Below are 17,318 nucleotides of genomic sequence, written 5' to 3'. Positions count from 1 at the left end.
CTTCTAACAGAAAGAGTTATTTATTTTTAAGTAACTTTGGAAACAACTGTTTTAGAGCTAACCTTATTTCAAACATCAGGATACATCAATGTTGGGGAATGCCAATCACCCTCAGTAAAAGAGGAATAGGAACACTGATCTCAAAGTGAGAGGCGCTGAGTCTTTTGCATGAGTTGCGTGGGGCAAAAAAGAGGATTCCCTGTACATGTGATTTATATACACATTATGCACATCTATTCAATGGCTCAAATAGAATATATGTGGACAATTAGGACTTTGTCTTAATGTAAACATCAGCCAGTCATTCGATTACATTCCAATAAGACAGAAGGAAAAAGAACAATTATATCATCTTATTCATTGTCTTTATAGGTCAAGGAATATTCTCTTGACTCTGAAATGGCTTTTTAATCTTTTTTAAAGACTGAAGGTCAAGACTGATATATTCAACTACCACTATAATTAAAATTGGTCTCATGGTAGAAATTATTTCCTTTCTAGAACTGTTTAAGAAAGTGATTTAAAAATAGAAGTCATACTATAATGCTTTATGATTTATAAAGCCTTTTTACATTAATTCTCATTTGATCTTCACAACTTTGTGAAATAGCAAAGGCAAGCAATATTATCTCCTTTTCACAGATCAGAAAATTGAGGCTCTCTGGGATTGGGGGACTTTCTTGAGATTACATAGGTATTAACTATGAGATTGGAATCCAAGGTTTATCACTCTGAATTCAACAGCATTTCCATTTTATACAAATATAACAAGAATATAAATCAAGAGGAAATATCACTGTTTTTAATGAAACTATCTTCTGAGGAGTGGCTTGTAAAATTAAAATTTGCTAAATGATTTACTGTTAACAAGATTTACTTTCCAATAGGAAAGGGTTTACATATGATTAATAAGCATTACTTGAAAATGATTTCAAAGTGATCAAGTTACAAAGCAACAAAAACTTTTGAATGGATAGTTAAATTTTACTCATCATAAAAAGTTATATAATGATTGAATTTTCTTGTTAATACAGGTTGTTCTGTTAACCTCACCAGTTAACACTTTCTTAGAGAAACAGCATTTTTGTTTCCTTGTGAAAGAATAGTAAATTCTTTAGAGAAACCCAATGAAGAGAATACGCTTAAGACTGGAAATTTCCTTTGGGGTAATTTTTCTCCTGAACTGTAAGACTTGACATTTTGCTTGCATTTGAGATCAAGTAAGACAGAAACAATTTCTACTCGGTGGCTTGTTCAGAAAAATTATCTGTGACTACTGATATGAGCATGTGACCAGAGCCCTTATACCTGTTAGAAATGACCACCTCCTGGTGTATAAGTGTGTGTTGGGTGGCGGGGGACTTCTACAGCAAGTACTTCAACCAGGAACACAAAGGAAACAAACCCTTTCACTTTACATGTAGTCTATAGAATCACAACCCAGGTTTTTCTCCAAGAGTGGTCCTAGACACTTGTTAGAATTATCTGGGTACTTGTTAGCAATGCAAAACAACAACAACAACTAAAAACCAATAAAAAGAATGGACACTGAATTCTGGTGGCTCATATCTGTACTGCTAATGGTTTGATCTCTTCTTCAATTTGTCCAAAGCAGCACTTTTCAGAAAGTAAGGTGTAACACATTAGTAGGTTATGAAATCAATTATCCTGACCAGCACTTTTTAAAAATTAAAGAAATCAAATAAAGTAGAAAATACTCAAATGTCCTGGCACACAGTACAGGTAAGTATTGTTTCCTGGAACTTTGGTTTCAGTCCTCTGTCTATGAATGTATGTATGTATATAATAGTCATGTGCATATATATAGATGTATACTCATGAATGTATGCATGTATGTATGTGTATGAATACTGGGCCACAAAGTAAAGGTATTTCTCATTGTAGATTGTGGCCCTTTGAATGCCCTGCACGAAGCAGTTAAATCAGTTCCTTTCTAGTAATTGGATCGACTCCAAGGATCTACAGGTGTCTCTTGGGCCCACGTGTCCCTGCAATGCAGACAGAAACAGCTCACTGAGGCTAAAGCTGTGAATATGATACCGCTCTGTAAGTTGTATATTCAAGTGATATAGAAATCAACATATGAATATGTTACTTCACAGCAATATTAAAAAGCAGCTTAACCTAGATATTCAGGACAGGTTGTTCTTTTAACTCTTAAAAAAATTAAAAATGCCCAGAAAACACACCTAGCCAGCTTTGCTTTTCATCTCTTCTTGAATAAAAGCTAAGACAAAATCTTAATCTTATACACTAAGCATTTAGAGCAAAGAAGGCTTAGGTCGTGCAAACACTTAAGTACATGAAATATTTTTTATTCACTGATAATTTTATGACATCTAGAGAAAAAAATTTTAATCATTATGCTTTCACCCTGAAGTTTTGGCAATTTTATACCACCTAAAGCTATTTTGAAATATTGATAAAAAAAAACATATAGAGAAGATACTTGCATGAACTGAACATTCTGAGAACATTTGGTTTAACTAGGTGAACTGAAACCAAGACTGTTGTATTGGGCTTCCACTGATTATCCTGTAAAGCCTACATCCCTCCACCCTCACCAGGACTTTGTGAAACTGGCATTACTAATGTGTGACAATAAAACTAATTTTGAGATATCAACTGTATAAGCACTCAGAGCTACAATTACCCTTCAGGAATCTGCTGGGTTAGGATTAAGTGATAGGATTTAAGGCCAAGTTGATATTTTCAAATTTAAGATTTCAAATCTGCCTTTTGCAGATTATTCTGAGTACTAAGAACATTTTCACTTTGTATTTAGTTCATATAATCACTAAAACAGAGGTTTTCTCAAAGTGTAATTCTGGATCAGCATTACCAGAGTCACCAGGTGCTTATAAGAAATGTACATCTTGGGTCCTTTTCCACAATGAATCAAAAGCCTTGGGGGTGGGGTCCAGCCATGCATTTAATCAATGCTCCACACATAATGTACACTCAAGTTTGAGAACACTGCACTAAAACATAATCAAATTTATTTTCTTTGCCAGGGTCGGACTGCAATTAATACTTCAGGGAGAATAAGTAGGGAGGTAACAGGCATTCCTAAAATGGACCTTGCAAACTCTGTTTAAAGGGTGGTTTTAAAGTTTAAGTATTATTTGGATTTTTGCTATTTTCATTCTCTTGCTATCCAATCCTATCCAGCATTTAGACAATTCTGCAATTTATATTAGTAACATAATCAGAAGGTAAGCACAATTTTTGTGAATCTAAAATTAATCAATTTACAACATATTAACATTTGTGATTTTAAAAATAATGTGATGAGAAAGAAAATGAAACTAACCACTTAAAAGAAGTTTGGGGGCTATTTGTAGATTTCTATTTTTGCCTTGGAGGATTAAGGTACCTTTCAGTGGTGAAATTAGCTCCATTACTCATATTGTAAACCTTTATATTCATAGAAGCACAGTGGCTGGTCAATAGTGATTGCTCCAAAAATGTTTGAGAGAGTGAGTGATTAAAGAGAATAATCCAGACTCTAAGTACATGAATATACCAAACATTCACCTTCACTCCAAAACATTGAGTAAGAATGGCTCTAGAAATCTTTACTAAATTTAATGCGCGTTTTCGTTCTCTAAACTTTCAACAGTCTAATAAAGAAGGAAATTTTTGAAACCTAGGATCAAGGTTTATCTTGAATCATGATACCTCATAGACAATCTTTATACTGGGCACATAAAGAAAGGGTTGTTTCAGTTACATGCATTTGGGTAGCATGACCAAATACATACACTTTATAATCATTAAGAGCTTGACTAAGATTTTTAAAAATAATAAATAACTTGTTGAATAGAAAATATATCACATGCCTCCCACCTTTTTTTCCTTCATTCCTTCTTCTAGAGATATCTTTGTACTTACTTAAGCATACAGAAATGTATATTTCTATTTAAATGCACACACGCGCCATGCACAGGCATGTGCGAGCACACACACACACACACACACACACACACAAACACACATTACTCCTTGCTTTTTCATTTAACAATATATTTGGAGATCTTTCCACGTCTATCTATCTCTCTATCTACACATATGTAAACACATACACACACTGCCTCACTCTTTTTAATGGCTGTATAAAATTCCACTGAATGGACAAATGCACTAAAATGTATTTAACTATTTCTCCGCTGATAGACAATTAGGCTTCTTCCAATCTTTTTCTAATACAAATAACTCTACAATGAATATAGTTGTTTATGCAGCATTTCACATATGTAAGAGTATCATCAGTGGATTAAATTCCTAGAAGTAATCTCTGAGTCAGTGGTTATGTATATTTTCAATCTTAATAAAAATTTCCTTATTGTTCTCCAATCCTGTACCAATTAAGATTACTATGAACAATGAGACTGCCTGTTTCTTTACACTTTCGCCAAGGTTTACTAACTTTTTAACTTTGCCTGTGTGGGAGATGAAAAATGGTATCTCTTTGTAGTTTATTTTTCATTTCCTTTTCAGTGAACTGCTTCTTCAAATGCCTTCCTCATTTTGGTCTCTTTTTTTTCTGAGTGGTCTATATATTAAACGAATTCATGCTTTGAATATAACATTTCAAAACTTTATGTGAGCTTGTTGTTTCACTGTTGCCTTTTGTTGCTGTGGTTTCTGTCATATGGAATGTTTTTATTTTTATGTAGTTGATCACATCAATGTATTTTTTTGTAGGATCTGAATTTTACATCATGTTTCCCCACTATAACAGAATAATAAAAAAAAATTTTCATCCAAGTGAAATTAATTTTTATATAAGGAGTAATGTATGGAACCAATCTAATTTTCTTTTAAAAATAGTTATCCAGTTGTCCCAAGCATCATTTATCAATAATTCATCATTTCTCTATTGACAGGCAATGTCATATTTGTCATATGTTGTATTCTTATATGCATTTGGCCTATTTATGGTCTTTAGTCTATTACTGGCCTATACTGGTCTATTCATGTGCCTAGACAATTCTGTTTTAATTATTAATTTTATATATGTTTTTCTTTTTATACAACTTTCTTCACTATTCTTGCATGTTTATTTATGTAAACAGCCTTTCTTTTTTTTCTTTTTTTGCAGTACGCGGCCCTCTCACTGCTGTGGCCTCTCCCGTTGCGGAGCACAGGCTCCGGACGCACAGGCTCAGCGGCCATGGCTCACTGGCCCAGCCGCTCTGCGGCATGTGGGATCTTCCCGGACCGGGGCACGAACCCGTGTCCCCTGCATCGGCAGGCGGACTCTCAACCACTGCGCCACTAGGGAAGCCCAACAGCCTTCCTTATAAAAGAAAAAAATCTACTGGTATCTTGATTAGGATCATATAAAAAATTTTAAGTTAATTTAGGGAGATTCAAAACGTTTGATACTGAAACTTCTCTTTCAATTACTCAAGCTTCTTTTTGTGTCCCTTAGGAACTTTAAAAAGTTTTATTCAGCAGCTGGATCTTGCACATATATTGTTAGTTTACTGCCTGGTATATTCTGAGTTTATTATGAGATCTTTGCTTATATTATTTTCTAGCTACTGTCATTTGTATTTAGAAAAGCTATTGATTTCTTTGTATATTAATTTTGTACTAAGTCACTTTACTAAATTATCTTATTATTTGTTATAGTTTTTCATTTGATTCTCTATGATTTTTATCAGGTACACAATCATATCATCTGCGAATTCTGACCTCTTTACCTCCTTCCTAATTTTATATTTCCTTCTCTTATCTAATTGCATCTTTCCTATAATTTTGAAAGCACAATTAAAAATCACATCTTCCTTTCTCACAAGGCAGATGGGAAAAGTTACTAAAACTTATGGGGGTAAATTTTAAATAAATGAGTTAAATTATTTTAACATTCAACAGATAGATTACAACATCCCTAGCCCATGAAATTTTGGGGCACCAACAGTTATAATTTTTAAAAACCTAGGTTTTAAGAGAAACCAAATAATTCCACAGCCAATAATTACAACTGTAGTTATGCATACTGAGAAAGTGGTAACCAAATCACATGCTTTTGGAGGATGAACTCATAAACATGGGAACATGGAGAAACTCCCTTTCATTTGAGAATTGATAATTGGTGATAGGCATCGTTTTGAATTTTCCCTCATTAAAATAAAAGACATGGGCCAGTGGAACAGGCAGTATTAAATTTTATGGGTCTAATACTGACTCATATGTAACTCACAGATGACAGTATAGTTTAATTTGCCACCAATACATTTCATATTTTATCTGGATCACCTAGTCTCCATAAATGAAACATTAGTGATTTTTTTCCTTCAAAATCCACAGTCGTTTCAAACTAGTAAATTAACTTGCAATTTGATTTATAAATATAAGGATAAAGTTAAAGGTATACAACAGGTCACCTGGAACATAGTTTACTTCCATATTTATAAGTAGAATTTGCAAATATCATTAAACCTTCCTAATCTAGATTTTGGATGAAATAGAATCTAGCCATTTCTGGCATGCTGCAACAAACCTGTGGTTCTGAAATGCTGTTTCGGTATGAAATAACTAAAAGTTAAAATAACTCGTATTTTGCTTTAGAAGGGAATCCATCAGCTGTGCTCAGGAGGAGCTGAAGGCCCCTGTCATTCTGTTTGTCTTAACCTTCTAGTTTACCAAGATTTCTAGGAGTAGAATGTCTTACAGTCTTAACCATAAAATTACTGCCTCTAGATCTTATCAGCTTCAAGGCTGGAGCAGTGTGAAACTGACTGACAGCTGAATGGAATATAGATGAAGCAATGGAGACTACTAGTCATTCAAAGTCCCATTTTATTAAGTGCTTTGAAAATGAGGTCCCAGAACCTTCAGTCAATTTAGGATTTAGTGCAGAAAGCAGAAGATTCATGTTACTCTCTCTGAGGAGTTTTATCTGAGAGCTCAGGTTGGCCTGGGAAAATGGGACACAGGAAAACAGAAAATACTAAGATCATAATGGTCATACATACTTCTGCCAAAATAAGTGGAGAAAGTAGTTTTGCTTGACTTTCATTTTTAAATCATTCAGGCTAAGTGTAAAACTAAGAAAATTATTTAAAATAGAAATTTATTATTTTTGTAATATGTAATATATAAAATAACTGATTTATGCATAACATCACATTTCTAACAAAAACTTTCTTCCAAGCGTATCTTTATATATGACAATTACAGAGAAATTTGTGTCTCATGTGACTATGTTGCTTTTCTATCTCTATATAGCCATAAGAAGTAATCCAACATTATTTTAACATTTTTTACCCTTTGCTAAGAAGAATGGGCAGTTCAGCTCCTTCTAATATAGCCATTTCCCCATAAATATAAAGAAGCCCTTCAAGTATTGATATAAAAAAATCTCTGACATACACCGTTAGATGGGAAATAAAAGCAAGAGTCAGTATTTTTGTTACTATTTGTAAAAAAAAAAAAATGCTAATGGGAGGGAAAGCGAGACATTCTGCTTGTACATTCAGAATATCTCCAGAGTGATACTCAAAGAACTTGATAACTTTACTTTGATTGCCTCTAAGGAGAAGAACTGAGGAACAGGAGTGAGAGGGACACTGCATTATGCACTTTATCTTTTGAATTGCACAACTTAAGAATGTATAACTAATTCACATAAATAAATTCATAAAAACTTTACAGGCAAACCCAAGGATAAAGAAATAAAAGCATCTACAGTTCTTGAATGAATTCTTAACTTGCTATAAATTATATAAGATAGGCCAAACTTTAACTTATATAGCAGTAGATGGACATTGAAATTTTCCTCCAAACAACTGAAAAAATTACATTATTTTTCATTAATCAAAAAAGGTAGAGATATGAACAATATTAGTTTCAACACATTTTCCTTGTGCCCTTTGATGGGATCTAATTTTAGCAAGAGCCATTTAACATATATAATTACTAAATGTATATACAGAAAAGTAGAAAATAAGCTTTCATATCACAGTCTCAAAAATGATTAATGTAATCTAATTTAGTTAGTTTTCTTATCAAGAAGAAAAAACAACTCCATGAATAACCATCTCATTATAAGAATTCAAATGTTATTTTATGGAGGAATGAATAAATTAAGCTTCTTATAGCAAATTGCTTATTATTATATAGTCTGGTATAAGATAAACTATGTTGTGATAAATACAAAAACATCACTGACTACAATCACAAATTTTTGATTCTCAAATGCAAAATGTGTTCCAGTTCCAAAATTCTAAAAAAAATATGGTTATATAAAAAATGATGAAAAATAAATTAGAGTTTACAATGAATAAAGACACATAAGGAAACACTATGGAGAGGTATTTAGAAGGAAGATCAAGGCATAATGAGTTCAGATATGACTGTAGTCAACTCTTCTACCTTAATGCCCATGTTCTCCTGAAATGTTAACAATAAATAGATCCCTAGCACTAATTTAATGAAATGTAAAACATTTACTCAAGTAGTAACTTAGCTGAAGTCATACCCAGTGATGTTCCAATAAAAAATATTACATAATCTTTTTGAAAATTCTTATTTAATACTATCAGCAGGAAATGCCTTTTAAATGTGTATAAGCTTATACTTATATTTAAATAAGTAAAAATATATATACATACACACATATTTAATAATTTATACACATGGACGCCATTGACCAAATAAAAGAGCACAGTAAAAGGAGAAAAAGTATTTTGAGCAAATCTGAATATTGGTAGTTTGTACCATAATATATTCATCAAATAAAATTTAATATGTTACCATAATAATCTTTTAAAAAATTCTGAAATTTCTATGTACCTTGAAAACTGAAACATTTTACAATGCATAGCAAAAATGAAATACTAAAACATGTTTATGTAAAATAGTTTTTCACTTAAGGTTATAAAACTAAAGTAAATCATATGCTCAAATAAAAATTCTCCATTAATGTAAAGATCCTTCTATTATAAGAAAGATGGTTTTACATTGACTATTAGACTAGGTAACAAAATATTTCAAGTGCTGATCATTTATTTTTCTTAGTAGTGGCTTCAATTTCAAATCATCTCTTTTCACTGATTTATCCTGAGAAGTTGGTTTGCACGTTGGAGTAAAGCCTCTTTGTGGCAGAAAGTTATTCCTAATAAATTTAAGTGAAAGTATTTCTATATAGACAGAGTCAAATGTAAGAGACAGCAAAGGCAATTATTCTGGGAACCACAGCAGGAAACCTTGGTAACCAGGAACCGCGTAAAGGTATTAGGTTTGTGCTGTTCCCAAGCCCTCAAATTTAACTAGTTTCACATCAACTGAATTAACTGACTACACATTCCACTTATTACAGGCTTGTAAGGAACAGCCCAATTGACTACTACTGTCAGGAATTCTGGCAATAGTAGAGGCTACTCCTACCCAGTTAGCTGCATCAGGCATGCTACGGGTGATAGGTTGAACACTAAAGAACAGTCAGAAAAAACTGAATTTACATGGCACAGTCTGGCTCAACGTTTGGAAAGAAATGGCTTGCATCTTGACTAACAGGTTCTTAAAGACTGTGCTCACAGACATTCTTTGTATGGCTCTACAGTGAATGAAAAAGGTACATGAAAATAAGCAAATCTCCTTTAATGACACAGCACTTACCAAAAAATCTAGAGTTTTAGGAGTCTAAACAACTATAATACATAGCACAAATTTTCTAGCATTTGGCAAGGGGAGGATGGGAGGAAATCTTAAATAGGTGTCATAGCACTTAAACTTTGTTAACTTTACTATAGGAATAGATGTGAAACTGTGTACAGAATCACCACCTCACTGTGAATGAAGCAGATGAAGATCTTCAGCACGACTGAGGGGGGGATCTAAATCAAATATAAACTGTGGTAATAAATGTAAGGTAATAATTACTAGCAGATGTATATTTAGATAATATGTATCTATCATATGTCACTATCATGTGCTTTGATGAGGACACTTTATGATTTTTCCATGCAAAAGTTCTCTCTTTAACTTTTAAACTCCTTTTGCTAAAAAGGAGATTTTCTTGTAAAAATGAAAACAAAAAAACATCCTTAACAGAACCTTAAATATTAATGCCTTTTTAAAAGTGTGAATTAATATGTGCAACTGACACTAGGAACTGATTTTTTAAAAATAGTTTTCCCACTATTCTCAGCTGTTATAAGTCAGTTATTTTGTGTTAATTTACCAATTAATATAATCAAAATTGCACCAAATTTGTGTAATGGATAACTTAAGGAGTCATGTCATTTTTCACACTCTATACAGAAAAACAAACGAAAAAATCAAGCTATAAAATTCATCCTGCTAATGTTTATACCTATATATACATGACCTGGAATAATCAATTTAGTTAACTCAGTGATAGCACTAGTAAATTTAGTAAACCCATATCTAGCTCATGAGGATGTTTAGCAGATAGCTAAAATTCAATGTGAAGGCAAGTAGCAGTGCCTGGGGAAGGTGAAGCAGGAGAAGAGTGGGGATGGAGCGCTGGTAAGCCAGCATGAGAGAGGATAGATGAAACGAAAGTGGGAAACGACTCTTCTCATTTTTTCTAGTTTTCCTAAGGCCTTGGTAAGTGGCAAGTACTTCCCTTTCCACTGAAAATCACTTTCTGGATGGCCTGTATCAGGAGCATTATACAGTACTGGTACCTAATATTCCTCTTTTCCTTTAATGGTAAAGATACAGTTATTTTACATCTAGAACATTTTACAATTCGTTGGTAAATATTATGATTTTAAAGCTGAGAGGAAATTAGGAAATCATTTCATCTAACTAACCCCTTATTTTATTGACAGGGGAACTGAGGTACAGAGAAGCTATGATTTAGTTTCTATTCTACATAAATATACTGCTGTGACTAAAAGGTTTAGAAATACTGTATTTAGTGTTATCAAAAGCAAGAGAGAAATGGTCATTAGAAATGCTTCAAAAATACAAAGAAAAAATGACAAAAAAAGAACTCTCCACTTAGGACGGTTAGTTATCTGTTCTGATGTTACCAGAAAATAGTGAATTAAAAATAAAGGGCTTGAAAAAATGGATTAGGGAAAAGATACTAAATGATGAAAGTATGAACACATGTAATCATTACAAACAGAAAAAAGTATATACAAAATACTTACCAAGTAACTATTATATCATGAAGAAAATCCACAAAATGAAAAATGTAAAGCCTCTCATATAATTATTTTCTACCCAATTTGTTTCTATTTCATTATAAGAACAAACTATATGGTAGGATTATGGAAAAGGGGTATATGCACTTAATTCAAATCCCCAGGCCCCTTTTACATGAAACATCTAGAAAATCAATTCCATTTCTACGTTAGCTAGGTGGTTCTAAATGATTATTCTCCCTATGCTTAGTTGAGGTAAAAATGGAAAGGCCAGGTTACAGAGTTTGAGGATATCAAATTATGCACAGGTTCTTATTACTATTTCTATTATAGCATTTTAGCACATTAAGATATCTTGTGTCAAAATAAATATATTTATTTAATATTAAAAACTTGAAAACTCAAATATGTAGTTGTATTCCTAAGATATTATTTGCTCATACCTATGATCAGAGCCAATATAAATGTTTTTCCTTGAAATCACCTAGATCAGTGCTTCCCAAAGTGTCCCTCTGATAGAATGCAAAATGACTTTACATATGGCATATGGGTAAACATTTTTAATTTTACTATTTAAGTACAGATCTTAACATACATTAGAAAAAATTACACACTAAAACTGCACAACACATTGTTGCCCCAGCCCAGTGTTTTGGATTTTTTCTCTCTAAAGAGAAAAATGTACAATAGAGGCTATCAAGAACCTAAATTAAACAAATAAAAACTCAAATACTTACTGTCGCTGGGGAAGCCCGAGTGGTATGTGTCACTGAGTGACCAGAATTCTCCATTGAATTGCCAATCAGATAGGTTCCTCCAGAGCTGCTGATGAGTTGTCCTCCCGTGACACCCATCTGAATCCCACCAGTGCCCACCATACTGTGGGATGAGACCACGGTAGTCACCTGTGCAGAACTCCCTTGAGTATCAAAGTAATTCCCTCCAGTGTTTTGGCTGTACATCTGCGTTTCTGTGTAAGGATAAGTTGTTGTTCGGCTTTAGAAGAAGAAAAAAGAAAGACATTTATTTATATCATCTTATTTATTTCTTTCTAGTGTGAATATATGTTTAAAATATATCACCTTAGCCTTTGGAACATGGTGAGTTTTTGTATTTTATATGAAACTTCATTCCCAGAAATAGTTGGGTTTACTTTCCAAACTAAAGGTACATTTCTTTATAAGTACCTTAACACTTTTCTATACTTTAGAGCTTTCGCCTCTACTGGTGCCTACCTCCAGCATATAATAAATAAGCTCAGGTCTCTTCCCTCCAAGAAATCCTGCTGTGTGACTTATTAAATTTCTTACAAAACTTCCTGCAAATCCCAGTTTTAGGAAAGCTGGAATCCAGAATGACTGGGGGCTGCAAGTCAGCTCCCCACGCTACTTCACACTCCTGGGTGACTTGCAGTAAACCTCCATGACTAAGGTAGCTAGCCTGGATCTTTTTCTTGCCACCATAAAGATCTTGAGCAAAGATTTCACTTACCATGGGCCCTAAATCCCTCTTTCTTTTTCTTTACACTCAAGTTTCTCATTGATGTGATGACTATGCCACCTCATGGCCTCACTTTCCGCTACCCAACAACTGCAGTCAAGCTTCTGCCCTTAGCCTTTCACTGAAAGTGCTTTTAATAAGGTCACTTGTGACCACATCTAAATACCAAGCTAAAAGGCTGCTGTCAGTCCTCATCTTTCTTGACCTATCTGCAGTATAATATTGTTGACCACGCCATGTTGCCCTTTCCCTCCTCTTTCTGTTCTGATTAAGCAGCTTGTTCGACTGATTTATTTTTACTATTCAATTGACTATAACTTACATTTTAACATAACTTTTATTTTTACTTGCAAGTAGTATAAGCTCACAAGAAGTTGCAAAAATAGTAAAGAGGTATAAAATACTTTATTTAAAATCTTAAATATCCAACTAAAATTCCCAGTTTTTTGGTCATTCTCTTCAACACCACGTTCCAGAGCTAGGCAGCACTGACAGTTTGGTGTAGATATTTGCAGACATTTTCTATGTGCAAGGTCTTTCTGTTTTAACATCTCTTGTTCATTAGTTTCTATGACATTGTTTTTTCACTTTTTACTTGTTTTAATCACTATGTTTCGAGAGCTTTTGGAGGCTCCATTTTTCTGGCACATTAAATACTGGTAATTTCTGAGGTCTCCGTTTTCAGATCTTATTTTTTTCTCATGTTTATTCAGACCATATACCTTTATCATATACTACATGACCATATACGTGCTCGTAAGTTGATAGCGCCACTTTCTAGTTAGACTTTAACAGTTTTAAATCTAGGTTTCTAACAGCCACCTGGTTATCTCTGTTAGGGAACCCCATGATATATGGGAAGTCTCAAATGTAAAATTGAACATATGCCTAAAAGGGAATTCTTTCTCTCTCTTGCTCTTTCTCCTATACTCCCCCCCCCTCTCAGCAGAGGGCAGCACCACAACCCTCAGCTTTGGAAATTACTGCTGACTTCCGTGCTCAGATTGACATCAGTCACTAAATCCTGCTAATTTTACCTTCTAAATATTTCTCCAATTCTCCTTTCCATTCTTGTACTCACTCGCCTTAACTCATAATGTTCTCCATTATAACTCTTCTAATTAGTTCTCCTTCCTCTATTCGGGCTCTCTTCCAATCTATCTTCACTTTGCTGCCAGGGGAATTTCTCTAAAATGCAAATATGAAAATAAAGCTTTTCTTAAAAACCTTTCCATGATTCTCTCTTGCCTTCGGAAGTAATTCACAACCCTTGACCTGCCTTATAAAAACCATCAGAGCCGATGCCTGCATGATCTCTGGACTTGATACCAGTCATGTCTTCAAGTGCTTTCTTCGCTTACACCACACTGACCTTTTTGTTGGTCCCTGTAACGTGCCATCTTCTCTTGCCTCCCTGCTATATCTCATGTTTTCCTCTGCCTAGCAGGCCTTTACATTTTTCTTCAGCTCTCTTCTTTTGTCTAAATCACCCTTAAACTCTTAGTTCAAGCGTCACCTTATCTCAGAATTACTTTTCCGCACTCTTTGTCCTCTGTGGCCACTCCTCACAGGCCTGTTATGTTTTGTTCTCTGTACTTTCCTAACACCTTGTGCATACCTGAAATACAGCTCTCCATACACTGTGAATTTCCTCATGTATTCACACTCCCATGAAATTATGTTTTATTCCCATATGTACCCTCAACACTTAACACAGTTGCAGCTACACAGTGGGCACACTAACCAACAAATAGAATATGATTCTGTTTGAAAGTACAATTTGACATAATGGTGACTTCCGTAAATTTCTAAAACATAAATCCTTCTTTTGTTTTCTTAAACCAAACAAATTGGTTGGCACAATTGAGAAATTGTGCTAAACTAGTCCAACATTTTTCTGTATTATTTAAAACAGGTCATTTTAACCCATTACAGATTAATCTGTAATGTAACTTCTAATGTAAATTTTAGTAAAATAATTAGAGTGCTCCAAAACTATTCCACGCTGGGTAAAGTTACTGCTTTCCAGAAAGAGCCACCACAGATCGACGTACAAATTTCAGTTTGGGGTGGTGACAGAAACAACTCCATAGAGAACATTTTATTTATAGATAGAAAAATGCCATTTAAAATACACAGTTCTTCTCATTATTGTTGTATTTCCCAACTGGATACCTCATTTATGTATTTCTTTCATTATATATTTATTTAATAAAATAAAACAGCCATGTTGATTTCAAATTTAGATGAAAAGAAAAGTGAGGTCATTTAAATTTATGTCTGCTAAATATGATAATGACCCTATTCAGCTGTGCTTAAAATAACACAATCTGATGTTAGTATTTAAGTATAACCAAGTAAGGTGTACACATAGATATAGGGCAATAAATAAGTACTTTGACAGATGCAGTAAATGGTGCCAGCTTTCCTTTCCATAGTCCAAACAAAATGCTTAAGTGTGCTCCCCAATAGTAAGTTGATTTTATAAATAAATCATGTAATAATGGCTATTGATAGCTAATATTTACTGACCATTTACTACACAACAGGCACCATTTTATGTACTTTTCAGGTATTAACTCATTTAATCTTCATTACACTTTTATGAGATGGGTACTATTATAATTTCTATTTCCACAGACAAGGTGAATACTTGAAGTTTGGATAGGTTAAATAGCTTTATCCAAATCACACAGCCGGTAAAAAATGGATTTGGAATCTGCACTTAGCCCATGCTCTCAACCATTCTGTCACATAAAAAGAACTTAACTTTTTACATATGTCAATGATATGTGTGAATGACTATTGAGGAACAGTCCCAAAAGCTGGTATAGGGAACATATGGACTTTCTGTTGCTATTTGGGAGTTCCTTACACCTCAGTTAACTGTTTACTAACACCCCACTACTCTCCTCTCTTACTCAGAATGGAATCTGCAGAAGATGTACTTGCGAGGTAAAGAAATAGAGATGGAAAAGGCGAGACTATTTTGGGGGATACTTACCACTGTACACTTAGATTTCAGAAGTTCTATGATCATGGAAGTTGCAACTCTATTATAAGAGAAACATTCCACGGGGTTTAAATCACTCCATCTTTGGGGTATGACTCCTTTATATAATTAGTCCTCAGTGAACAACAGTAATGTAAACAAATGCATCACAAATATATAAAATCTGTATCTATAGCCCTCAAGTCAGCATAAAAATATGGCAGCAAAGAGCTTTGATTTTCATACTTCCCCCTAGTTGGAGATGATTCATTAGCTAAAACATGAGCAAAGAACAGGATAAGAGTGAAAGTTGCTAAAGAATATGCCTAATCCATAAATTATGCTCATTACTCAATCATAACCCATGGGACTGAGGAGAAGGCTTGCATAAACACACACTGGGGTAAAGACTGGTAATTTCTAGGAGAAAAAAGACACAATTACATTAGAAAATGAAGTGTCACAAATTGTTGCTGAATTTGTCTCTGACACTTATACACTTGCAGTGGGGAAGAGAGGAGACTTTTAAACATTGGATTGGGTAACAGAGACAAACCATAATATCCTTAGTCATTGTTCTTCAAGGGTAAGAAGATAAGCATTAATGCATTTGTTGGAGGCCTGTCTGGAGCCAGAGCCAGAGTCAGGCACAGATAATTCCTAAACGTCTTTTCAGTTCTAAATGTTCTAAGCTCCTGAGTAAATACTGGAGAAATTTTGTTTAAAATAAAAGGCACCACCAACAAAAACAAACACTTCTTTCTTTCTAGGTACTAGAAATAATAACTCTTTAATTCTGATACCTAGGATCAACTTGTCTTTCATACTGCTAGAATGAATACATATGAGATTTTGCTTACACAGTATTTCCCCAGAAATTTCCAAGACATACGTTTGAGAAAAGTACTCAATTTTTGGCATATCAGATTGAAAGCAGCTAACTATTTCTGCACTGTACATTACTGAAACAGCTAAATTCCCAAGCAATTCTGTGCACACTTGAAAGATGCTGCTATGTTCCTTTTGTTTGTTCTTTATTGATTGCCTCAGACCATTATGAAAATAATGTGTCACACTATTCTATAGCAGAAGAGAAATCTTTCCATTGTTCTGCATATGTATCCAGTAATGAATGTAAACACATAGATATGTGCATACTTGCTGACAGACGCTTCTTCATAGCTGACTCTATTATCAGGTTCTATGTAAATGTCAGGACTCTGATCCATTGAATTCAGTAAATTAGTGCTGTTTGCATCCCATCATGCCTTAGCATATACCTTAACTAAGCATGACCCTGAATATTCCCTGCTTGCTTATTCACTAGGATGATTATGTATGTCAATTTATTTTAGTTATAACCAATTTTTCTGTTTTCTTTACCTTCAGATGTCTTATCCACAAGTCCAGATATATAATATCTCTAAATTATGTGTTTTGTATTTTACCTAGGTCTTGAATATCCTCTCACCAATAAGCTAGTCAACTACAAAATCAAGCAACGGTATGAAAATGGCAAATTAAGAAAATAAAATACCTTCCAAATTTCACACCATAAAAGTTATTATGAAGATAGAATATAGTAATGTTTTGTTTTTGTTTTTTTTTTGTTGTTGTTGTTTGCAGTACGCAGGTCTCTCACTGTTGTGGCCTCTCCCGTTGTGGAGCACAGG

At 33.8% G+C, this 17,318-nt stretch overlaps 1 protein-coding gene across 7 annotated transcripts in view; it reads right to left on the bottom strand.

Moving 5' to 3' along the window:
- Positions 1-17,318, bottom strand: part of RFX3 (regulatory factor X3) — a 294,590-nt gene that overhangs the window by 84,785 nt on the left and 192,487 nt on the right. For 6 of the 7 annotated variants that reach the window (XM_059071874.2, XM_067040152.1, XM_059071890.2 and 3 more), the window contains one exon: positions 11,891-12,149. In XM_059071874.2, coding sequence (XP_058927857.1) covers positions 11,891-12,149 — 259 coding nt within the window. Of the gene's footprint in view, positions 1-11,890; positions 12,150-15,657; positions 15,707-17,318 lie in introns of all 7 variants that reach the window. The other variant, XM_067040153.1, reaches the window with a different exon arrangement.

Source organism: Kogia breviceps, chromosome 8 (assembly GCF_026419965.1).
Source record: "Kogia breviceps isolate mKogBre1 chromosome 8, mKogBre1 haplotype 1, whole genome shotgun sequence".
In the NCBI taxonomy this organism is placed as follows: domain Eukaryota; kingdom Metazoa; phylum Chordata; class Mammalia; order Artiodactyla; family Physeteridae; genus Kogia; species Kogia breviceps.
The sequence above is the reverse complement of the archived record's forward strand: the minus strand, read 5'-3'. Positions and strand labels throughout refer to the sequence as shown.